The 12,205-nt window shown below is 41.0% G+C and overlaps 1 protein-coding gene across 1 annotated transcript in view; it reads right to left on the reverse strand.

Moving 5' to 3' along the window:
- The window catches only part of TMEM255A (transmembrane protein 255A), an 80,733-nt gene that overhangs the window by 2,130 nt on the left and 66,398 nt on the right, over positions 1-12,205 (reverse strand). Inside the window, exons 7-8 of the mRNA XM_089677214.1 lie at positions 6,284-6,443; positions 2,779-2,922 (exon numbers count right to left, since the gene is read on the reverse strand). Of these exons, the coding sequence (XP_089533340.1) occupies positions 2,779-2,922; positions 6,284-6,443 (304 nt within the window). The remainder of the gene's footprint in view (positions 1-2,778; positions 2,923-6,283; positions 6,444-12,205) is intronic.

Below are 12,205 nucleotides of genomic sequence, written 5' to 3' on the forward strand. Positions count from 1 at the left end.
GTTATTATATTATTAGATTCCCCCATGTCAGAGTACACTGATCAGTGCTGCAGCCATTGGCTGCAGTGGCTGATCGAATGCTGGTTTTCCAGCAGGACCATTCAACAGAAGTTAGTCTAATGACAAACTTCTGTTGCACAGAGACGGCTACACAAGGATCAAATTTTGTCTTGTTCCTGCTGAACCAGCCAAATTTCAGTAAGTGTATACCCAGCTTAACACGACCCTCCTCATAGACTGACAATGCTGTTGTCCAAAGGTGTCTGCTCTGCTACTTCATTCATTCATTCAGAATGCAGACACCGACAACAAGTGTGTTAATGACTGGATCACCTGGTGAAATACAAGAAAAATAAAGTCTAAAAGAAATAATGCAGTCATCACATCTAAAAATTGGTAGGCTGCAATATATAAAATTTTAGTTTTTGGGTTTAATACCAATTTGAATATTGTGCTTAAAAGTGATAGAAAGAGAATACAATGTGGGTATGTACATCTTTAGTTTCTTTATTTTGGTCAAGATGAAAAAACAAAGTTACTTTTTATAGTTAAATATGAAATAATCTCAATATTTTGTCATTTCCTATTTAGCCAGCAAGTGATGCTTTAGGCTTCTTGTAGCATGTTTTCCAGTTTTCCAACCTCTTGCTAAAAAGGCCCCTTGTTTACACAGCTCATACTGAAATTTACACACAAGAGAATGCATTAAAATGAGCTCATTCCCTTTCAGATGGTTTCCTCTGAGGTTTCAGAAGCAACCAGTTTACCTTGCTTTGTATTAAATATTTATTTGCAAAACAAATCGTGCATGCCTATTGTAATTGTTGTGCATTAAGCACATAGAAGCTGTAGGCGACAGCCATCTTGCTAAGGTCCAAGCCATTTTGTTTTTCATGAGCCCAGTGATCTTACCCCCTCCCTCCTCCTGCAAGCTATGGAATTGATAGCTTTAACGTTTAATACACTTCAAAAGAACCTGTTATCTGAAATTAGGGATAACAGACACCAGCACCCAGGCCTTTGTCAGAGCTGTAAACTGCTAATTGAGGCCTGCAGGATGCCTGTTTCTATGGATCATAAAAAAAACTCTACGGATTAACACTTCCCTCTGACCTATTGTAAAACAATGAGAAAAACCTGTCCTTTTGTCACACATGACGTGTAGGGCAAATAAAGCTCTAGGAATGCATAGCGTGCCATAAAACATCTACCAAGAAAGCAGTTAGGCGTAGGGCGGCCTCTCTGAGACCTCTGCCCAAATCACAACTTAACAAAATCCACACACAATTCAAAAAATCCAACAGGAACAAGACACAATATTATTAGGTATATATTTAAATGGGGAATATCATACTGAACAAATCAAGGTCATACCTGACTAAGCTAGCATATAGCAAAGGGGAGAAAGTAGTCTCCTATCTTCTGGGTGACAAACCCATCTGAAATACTCTGTGTTTGGTATCCCTGGAGCTTCTGGTGGTAGCTTAAAGAGTTAATTGCTTAGTTAAATTAACCCAGAAACAATCAATCTCTGTCTGAGGCACCTAGATCCCATGAGCCATAAACCCATGGTCCCATGAGCTGGAAAATCTTTGTGCAGGGTGGCGCTGAGAGTGGTATTGTTACATAAGTGACAGCGCGGTGTGAAATTGACCTGCCCTTTGTTGCAAGTTGGTGAGAAGGGCAGGAGTCAGGCACCACATTCATCACACCTATAATAAAAAATGTCTGGTTTTTGTTTAAAAAAATAGCCCAAATCCCAGTCTTCGCAAATAGATGGTGGGGATTTCTTCATACTATTTTGAACATACACTAGATTGCCAAAAGTATTGGGCCAGCCCTTCAAATCATTGGATTCAAGTGTTCCAATCACCTCCATGGCCACAGGTGTATAAAATCAAGCACCTAGGCATGCAGACTGCTTCTACAAACATTTGTGAAAGATTGGGACACTCACAGTGAATTCAAGCATGGTACCATGATGTGCAATAAGTCTATCTGTTGTAATACCACCAAAAGTTGACCGTGGAATATTTAATAGCAAGGAAATTACACAAAGTGGAAGCAACTGGGAACAACAGCAACTCAACCACAAAGTGGTAGGCCGCGTAAAATTACAGAGTAGGGTCAGCACATGCTGAAGTGCGCAGAAGTCGCCAATTGTCTGCAGATTCAATAGCTAAAGATCTCCAAACTTCATGTTGCCTTCAGATTAGCACAACAACAGTGCATAGAGAGCTTCATGGAATGGGTTTCCATGGCCGAGCAGCTGCATCCAAGCCTTACATCACCAAGTGTAAAGCAAAGCATCAAATGCAGTGGTGTAAAGCACACCGCCACTGTACTCTGAGCAGTGGAGACGTGTTCTCTGAAGTGAAAAATCACGCTTCTCTGTCTGGCAATCCAATGGACGTGTCTGGGTTTGGCAGTTGCCAGGAGAACAGTACTTGCCTGACTGCATTGTACCAAATGTAAAGTTTGGTGGAGGGGGGATTATGGTGTGGGGTTGTTTTTCAGGGGTTGGGCTTATCCCCTTAGTTCCATTGAAGTTCCATTTAAAACCAACAGGAGTTGGTTGTATCATGGAGTATCCTGTTGGTTTAAAATTTCTTACAACTACTACATGTGATGTAGTTTTTTTACATGATAATATGGAATAACGTTTTGTATGATTTTAGCACAATATCAAATGTTTGAAGTCTGTTGAGCACCTTAAAAATCCCTTCCTCTCTGTACAATGTTGGAAACTTTGTGTTGCAGATAGTTGTCTCAACATACCTGTAAGTCATAGGCAGTATAAGGTGGCAGGTGTGGAGTGCTGTGATAATAAGTATTATAAGACGGCACTGGTGGTCTTGTGTTGTATTGCACCGTAGGGCGTGGGGTCTCAACAATACAACTAATGGCAGGAATAGCAGGATTCTATAAGGAGAAAAAAGTTTATGTTAATTCTTCTACCAAGCCCTTAAAAACACAGTATAATATCTTCTTTATTTTCTATTTGTGTTAGAAAACCTTGTAGCAGCAGAATCAGCCATCCAAGTAACTATAACCATATACATTATCTCAATCTGTTCTCTACTTACAACAAAGTTACAATTTATAATGTATAATTTAAACCAATTATCCCAACATATAGTTCCAATTTATTAGTCAGTACTCTTTCAATAAAGGAGAATGCCCATTTATTTTTCTTGAGCAGAGTGCCATGAAACATACTGTACATGTACACAATTATAAATCACCTAAAATAAACATCTGCTCAGCAAGGACAAATTGGACGGCCAACAGAATGCTTAGTACAGGCAGAAGATACATGTTTGGGCATTAGCCTGACCTTCTACCCAAGTGCTTTTAGTGGTTGCCCCATTTAACCACTTTGGCACTAGAGACATTTTTCATTTTTTGCACACATGTAAAAATCTGCATTTTTGGCCATAAAATTAATTAAAAGTCCCAGAACAGTATTTTTTTTAAAGCAGAGAAAAAAAGATAGTAGTTGTAATTTTTTAATCACTTCCAGTACAGACACTTTTACCCCCTTCCTGTCCAGGCCAATTTTCAGCTTTCAGCGCTATTACACTTTGAATGACAATTGCGCGATCATGCAACACTGTACCCATACAAATTTTTTAGCATTTTTTTGAGACAGATGAAGCTTTATTTTCGTGGTATTTATTCACCACTGGAATTTTTATTTTTTTTTGCTATGTAAATGAAAAAGCCCAAAAATTTTGAAAAAAAATGTTTTTCTTATAAAATTTTGCAAAAAAATAGTATTTCATCATAAATCTTGGCCAAAATTTATTCCGTTATCTTTTTAGTAAAAAAAAAGATATCCCAAATTAGTTTATAACCAAAAACAATAATTTTTAAACATTTTTTTTTCACATTTTTTATATTATTATTTATGTTTGTTTTTTTTTACATACTGTCACCCTAGCAGTACAGTGGCACCATGGTGACACTGTACTACTTGTGGGGGGTGATGGGTGATGAAGATTTTTTTTTTTTTTACACTGATTGCTTTTACACCTATAAACGCTGTAAAAGCAATAATTTCTCTTTCACTCTAGCTGCATTCTTGCAGCCATTGAGAACTACTGTGTGAGCTGTGATTGGTCACACGGTACAAGGCTGTTGTGAATAGCCTTGTACCATGTGACCTCTGTGATCATTCACAGATTTCACACGTAGTAAGCAATGATGTCAGAAGTGACATCTTGCTTACTACTCTGCATGTGATCACTGATTGGCCAATCAGTGATCACATGATCGGGACCTTGCACAGAGGTCCCGTCTGACGATCAGTGTTCCACTGTGTCCGGAGGACACAGCGGGCACCAGATCGCGGTGCTGCGCACTCCCAGGGAGCGCGCACAAGCAGGGTATGGGGAGGCCGTTTATAAACGGCCACCCGACCCTGCACTGCCACCATCCGGCCGTTTCTATACACGGGAAGTGGTTAAGGTGCAGCAAATTTGTGCAACTGTTTATAAAACGCATATTTTCAGGAAAAAATATTAAAACGTTATTTTGGTACACATAAACATAATACCCAAAACATAAAAGATGGGGTTGCATTGAGTAAATAGATATCAAACATGTCAAGTCTTAAAATTTTGCACGTTCATAATAACGTGACAAGCAACGATACCCAAAAGCCTTTAAAGTTTAGAGTTAATTGCGAGCTCTGGTGTTAGAATTATTGCTCTCACTCCAATGTTCACAGCAATACCTCACATGTGAAGTGTTATTTTTGGTTCACATACACATGCACACCCTGCGTTCATGTTTGTGTTTGCCGGTGCGTGCTGGACAGCAGGAATACATTTAAATTCTTTATGTTTTTTAATACTTTTTTTTAGAATTGTGTTTTTTTTCCTTTTTGTATTTATTTTATTTAACTTTATTGCTATCACAAGAGGTTAACAAACCCCATGTGATAGCATTGGGCAGGTGACAAGTGCTTTTTATGGAGACACTGGGAGTCTGATAGACCCTGATGTTTCCCCTGCCATCCAAAGATTCTAACCAAGCAGAAGTCTGCTCTGTTAGATGCTTCTGTAGCTGAATCAGCCAGAAGATTATAGCTCTGAAACTGTAAGTGACAAAATTATTGTCACTTCCGGTTTCACTATGGGCAGAGGACATTGAAGAACATATTTTCTTCGGTCTCCTCTCACCCACCATGTTGAAACCCCCAGATGTGATCCCAAGCACCCGATAGGTGCACTAACCACACTGTGAAAGTGATTGCTGGCTATATAGCCTATACACTTTCACTTTTCAACTGCTATTGCAGCCATCACCATGTGCTTAACCCTTTACTCTTTGGATGTACATAACCATTTGGACACTCAACAAGTCACCCTGCTGGTACAATAACTATTTAAAACTAAAAGAATTCATACTTCCTATATCTCTCCCGTGCCTCCAATCTGTATCGCAGAATACAGCAATATTGTATTCATGACCCCTTACTGTTATCTGAGGTTCCTCCAACAGTTCATACATCATTACAGACCATAGTAGTGATGAAGGGGCTCGCAGATCAAATCACTGGGTGCAGTGGAGGAGCCAGGCATCTGATATGCCAGTAAGTTTCTGAATGCTAAAGACTCTTCAGTATGGTTTATTTTCAATACAGCACAGTTTGGCAGCAGTGGGCACTTTGTTGCTCAGTATTATTTTAGAAACCAAGTCACTTTAACATTTTGCCATCCATGTAATACATATGTGCAGAGGCAAGCAGGTTGGGCTTTAATGTCTTAAATACACATATGCAGGGGCGGACTGACCATTCGAGCACTCGGGCACTGCCCGAGGGCCCAGGGTCAGTAGGGGGCCCCATGAAATGCTTGTTACCTTTTTATAGGCTTTTTTGGGTGTGCTTTGAGTGTGGGCAAGGACACAGGGACCCCATGGTCCCCTATTGCCCGGGGGCCCCATGAGTTGTCAATCCGCCCCTGCACATATGCTTCCATGGTGGCCAATGTTTCTGTGCTGAGAGCATGCTCTTGGTCTCTCTTTGCGATAAGAAGCCAGCAGGACAAGCTTCAGGTCATGTGATCACTGACACCCAACCAATCATCAGGAAGTCCGCCCCACCTCCTGGTGTTAAAACATGGTTAAAGGGCTGCCAAGAAGGGGCAGGATTTGGATAAAGGTATGTAAAAACATCAGTTTCATCAAACAGTACTTTAGTAACAGACTGAATTAATTTGCAGACAGATGGTAATTTTGAAATTAGTAGTGCAAAGAAAAAAAGGTATCTACATACCATGTCTTTAAATCCTCCAAGTACTGCAGCTGTTATAATACCCAGGAATAAACCCACTATGTTCAGTATAGTAACAGACCACAGTAAGTGGTAAAGATGTATAACATCTTGGCAGCTTTTTACATCCACGTACTCGTAATACATTCCTGTTACTCCAGCCCTGAAGAGAATAAAAAAGAGAAAATAACATAAATATATCTACTAATAACAGTTATATCTACAGATTATCTTTTTTACAATTCTGCAAAACATTTTGATTTAACACAATGGATACTGGTAAGCATGCTCTATATATAGGTGCAACACATATTGTATATGTGAAATCATTTACCCATCAAAAGATTTTAGCTCTATTCAACAAGATTTGTGATCTAGTCATTCCTGGCAGACAACATAGTCATGTCCTTGACATGCACTGCAGTGGCAGCATGCCTGGTCAATACAAGTGATGGGCAAACCAAGCAATGTTTGATATGCTGGATGATGATGGAACCCAGCGGCAAATCCACAAACCCCAAACATAGCGCTCAAACCCCAGTGAGGTCAATGGGAGCTGAACCCTGTCATTTTTTTTGCCCTTTTTGATAAAACAAAATTACACAGGTAGCTGTTGGACACTGCCATGGGGGACATGTGCAAATGCAAAAAAAAAAAAATAATTGCATTCAGCAGGGAGTAGGTGCTGCTTAAAAGGCAACATTAAAAATATACAAATAGTTTGAATAACATGTTTTTGGGGATGCCTTAAAGCTGCACAAAAGGTGGCGCACCTGTAGAATGTACAAGCAGTCCTCCCTTCCTCTCAGTATGTGGATCCATCCCCACAGGGGGAAAAAGTCCATCCACCAGATTATTTACCAGTAACCCAGCTTCTGGGCACACCTCCCCAGGGATTGGCCAGACCGTACTCAATATTCAGGCTAGGCATTTGAATTCTCCCTCCCTAAACTCTAGAAGCTTCTTCTAAAGGCAGGGGGAAGCAAACAAATGCCCAGTCTGTGAGAAGCCTTGAACAGACCATACTAAACAATCCCAGCTCCTTTGATTACAGCAGGACCCAAAAAACTAAATGTATCTAACATCCAATAAATGGGAGGGTGTTACATCCCTGTTAACATTGTGCTTTGAGGATTTCCAGAGGAACATCACACACTTTTTTTTCTTTTTTGCATGGAGTCTTTCTTAAAATCCATACCATAAATTTTGAGGCGGGGCTAAACCGTCTTTTTGCTTGTTTTGTTTTTCCTTCAGGGCGTGTGGCTTGTATGGTTCAGGAGTGAAGGAAGGAGTAGTGTATGCTCACTTCTCCCTTAATTTCAGGCCATCTAGGCTGCATGCCTGGGTAGGAGTCTGATATACACTATATTGCCAAAAGTATTGGGATACCCCTCCAAATAATTGGATTCAGGTGTTCCAATCATCTCCATGGCCACAGGTCTATAAAATCAAGCACCTAGGAATGCAGACTGCTTCTACAAACATTTGTGAAAGAATGGGTCGCTCTCAGGAGCTCAGTGAATTCAAGTGTGGTACCATGATAGGTTGCCACTTGTGCAATAAGTCCATCTGTGAAATTTCCTTGCTACTAAATATTCCACCATTAACTGTTAGAACAAAGTGGAAGCACTGGGAACAACAGCAACTTAGCCACAAAGTGGTAGGCCACATAGAGTGACAAAGCAGGGTCTTCACATGCTGAAGCGCACAGTGCGCAGAAGTCGCCAACTGTCTACAGAGTCAATAGCTAAAGACCTCCAAACTTCATGTGGCCTTCAGACTACAACAACAACAGTGCATAGAGAGCAATTGAACTAGCTTGTCGGCCCGTGGGGTAAAGGGTAGCTGATAACGGACCATCCTCCAAGTCCCTCAATTAACTCGTTGGGCACCAAAGCTGGGTCACAGAGGACTTCACATATATGGGGGGGGTACCTTTACTCTAGTGCGATTTTCACCAATGCCCAGGGACAAGGCTGAGCTTGCCATCAAGAAATACTCAACCTTAAGGCAGCCCTCTACTCTTAGAGATGAACACACACCATGTACACTTGAATGACAACTGTTCTCCAGTTAATTCTTGGGTCACCATGTAAATCTTCCCATTGTAACTTGCAATTAGGTGGGCCGTGCCGAACACTGACCACAGCCAACTGTTCAGCGTTGACTTGACTTTAACTGTGCCACTGGCTCCATTGTGCACTTGACTTTGACTCTTCAACTGCCTTACTTCTGTACATCATGGGGACCTCTGCAATGCAGTTCTGCTCTGGTTGCTAGGGGAATTGGAATGTGGTGCATTATCCCTCACAACTAGAAGCAATTTCAACTAACAGGTACATGTTATCTGCTTGCTGACTGTATCTTCATAGCTTATGGCAACCACATGTAGTAATGTATCCCGATGACTCTTCATACACCATGTGCTAGTGACCCAAACCTTAGGCCATACAGGGGTTGGACAAAAATATGGAAACACTACATGATTTGCAGGTGTGAAAGTAACGACAAGTTTTGCGCTGAAAGCGTAAGTGATGTAACCTTCTTTTGCTTCTGTGTGATGAGACACATAGCTAACAGGTGGAAAGCCTCACTTTTGTCATTTACTGAATGCGCTGCTAATAATACGGAGTCAGAACTGACTGAGTTTCAAAGAGGGCAAATTGTTGGTGCACACTTAGCTGGTGCCTCTATGACTGAAGTTGCCGTGTTGCGAGGTACAGTATCAAAGGTTATGATGGCATGTACAGTTTCTGAGAAAGCGTCATCTGATAAGCGGTCAACTGGCTGAAAGCAAAAAAAAGGACATTGTGCAGAATTGTGACCCAAAATAAGAAAACAACTGCTGTAAAAGTGACTAGAGAGCTCAATCTCAGACCCCCATTGAAACTCATGTAGTGTCTCCATATTTTTGTCTGACCTCTGTAGTTGCCAGTTACTTGCACTGCACTCCTTTCAAGGACTTCAGACCAGGCAAAAGGTTTCAACATTTTACTATAGAAAATCATGCACAGCTCAAAAGAGTACAAAGCAGACAGGACAATCCAACCGAACTTCAATAAAAGTCATTATCCCTAAGTCCCTGATCCCTACTCCTAATCAGGCTATGTGCTGTCCCCATGTACATGCGAATAAAGGTCCATTAGTGGCAATCCCCAGTAGCTGGTATCTTTGGGGCGGAAAAAACCCCAGGTTGGGTGGCTTTCACACCTTTCAGGTGCTTAGGCGGCCATGCTCTCGAACTCCTTCAGGGGAGCTTCTTTCTTTCTCTAGGGTCTCCTGGCTGTGGACCACTGTCCCTGTTTATATCCATAGGAGCAGTGGGTCAGACTGAAAGATCCTGCCACATGAAAAACCTGGGAAGTAACTCCAGCCCTCCCCTCCGGAGCAGCACCTAACTAGTTCTAAAATGCTTACATGCTGAAGTTAGAAGCTGATTGGCTACCATACACAGCTGCACCAGATTTTGCACTCTCCAGTTTTAGTAAATCAACCCCTATATGTTTAATACTCAAACCATAACTAAAAATAAAACATTTTCTTAAGTTTTTGACAGAGTGGAGAAGAATTTTATCACCTGTCAGATTTTTGTTGCCGGTATCACCTTTTTCCTGTTTACCATTATCATTGAAAGTAAGAAAAAATCCCAAGTTTTGGATGATTCCCAGAACAGTAATAAGGAGGAAATCTTCCAATAGGGACACTAGTTCTGGTGACCCTGGTGACAGCCAGGGACACTTCACTTTAGAGGGCATTCCCCTTACTTCCTGTTGTGGCTATGGGACAGGAAGTGAATAGAAATCTCCCCAATGAGACACAGATGGAAAAGACTCGATAGGAGTTATAACCCTCCTTTACTCTATCCAAGATGAAAAAAGAATCTAATCCTTATACATAAGCATTAAATTAAACATGTAAACATGCTATGCATTTACATTTCTACAGAATCCTATCTTATGCCCTGTGCACTTAATATTAATATATTTGCTATATGCTAGGTAAAGGTACTGTGTCTGCAATATAAATTCCATTGTGTATACATACATATAAAACTGTATTAAAATATTTTTTGATTCAACAACTTTTCATGAGGATATATCACATAGCAAAACACTGGTCTCTCTGGTGAAAGCAACGATTTCCAGCTTATGGGCAGTATATTTAATTTTTAGAGATCCTGAACAGGGTCGACTTCACTCCCAAGGGCCCTTTCACATGGGTTTTCTGATCAGGTCTCTCAGGTGGACCTGATCAGTAGCTTCATGAAGCCCTATGAACAGACAGGTGTAAACAGAATGATGTCCAATTACACCCTCCTACCTTCGAGTCCATCTAGGTCTGGAAAAGAAAAATGGATAAGGACTGTGTCCTAAATGTGATGGATCGGAGGTAGCCTGATGTAAACAGACAGCGGAGACTGTTTACATCCAGCCACCCATACAGCTGTCTTGGGTCCACCCTTGTCTGCGGGGCACAAACTGAACGTGCACGGATGTAAAAAAACTGACATCTGTTGTGTTTCACTCTGATTCAGCAGGGTATCTGCTCATGGATCCCCTGCACACAGAGCAAATACCACTCCGTGTGAAAGAAACCAAAGGCAGCCATAACCGAGACTAATTATTAATTGTCCTGGCGAACATAAAAACTGCATGTGAGTTTTTTATGATTGAAACTCATCATATTGATAACATCTCTCATAAACGATTGAATACCAAGAATGATTTTTATTGCGATTTTCCTGAGTTCCCTAGGGTTTACGTCTTACATGACTGGGTTGTATACCATGTAGTTGTATGCCATGTAGCATGGCAAGTTCTTTTCTCTACTGCCACTTCCCCACTGCATTTGCCAGCAAGTCTAGGAATTGCCATGTTATACAGCAGTTATTACAGCAGCTGCTGTAAAAAAAAAAAAGATGCAAAATTCTGGATTATTGTTGTTTTGTATTTACGCTCTTCCATCCATTTGCAGATCAGAATGATTATCTTTGATATGCATATGATATCAGTTAAGCCAGCCTTTTTTGTAAATACAATTAGTTTCTTTTCAACCTCTATTTAACTGTTAGCTTACCCTAATCAGCCCTAATAAACTCATTCTTCCCCCTTAAAGTGTTACTAAACCCACAACAGTAAAATCAGTCTGTATATGCAGTAAAGCATTCTTCTTATACTCACTATGGATCCTAAGGGGTTAATCCTCCACACTGTGTAAAAATGCTGGTTAGACCTGACTTCTCTGATCCTCCCCTTCTTCCAGTATCCCACTCTTATCTCTTGATAAGACATATCGTGTGGAGACACACTGCACATGCTCAGTTTGGTTTGTATTCCTAGAGAGGTTTTTTTTTTCTTGGGAGGGTGCATGTGATCAGCACAAGGTCAATCAGCACTGTCCAGATAAAGGTCAGGGGTTCTGCATCATCCTAGAGCAGAATGAAAACTCCTGCTACAAGCTTTAACCAGTGCTCTGCTGAACACTGACAGAAGTCACAAGACTGCTCTAACTGCTGATGGGAAATGGTATTTAGCAGTTTATATTTACTAAAATAATTGCATTTCCATGTTCTGTGTACTGTGGGAGACCAGATAGAGTGAATGCAGACTCCTGGGTTTAGTAACACTTTAACTATTATTTTTCTTCTGCTGCGGCTGGACAGGCTTGGGTGGTATTCAGCAGTACTTACCCGGAATGCCTTCCTAGGCACATACTGCCCTGAAGGTTCATACCACTAAGTGCACTGCACAGCCCCATCTAGGTGCAGAAGCTGTCAGACTCTCATAGAGTTTTTAAGGCTGCCAGCGGGGCTGGAAGTTCCCTCCAGAAACAGCTAAATGCCGGAGTCTCATGCACTGGGGTTAAATTCCCAGTGTGCATGAGGACATATAGTGAATGTCAGCGATGGCCACAAACTCCTCTACT

This window comes from Staurois parvus, unplaced genomic scaffold, assembly GCF_062004578.1.
Source record: "Staurois parvus isolate SC_StPar_1 unplaced genomic scaffold, SC_StPar_1.0 ptg000181l, whole genome shotgun sequence".
In the NCBI taxonomy this organism is placed as follows: Eukaryota; Metazoa; Chordata; class Amphibia; order Anura; family Ranidae; genus Staurois; species Staurois parvus.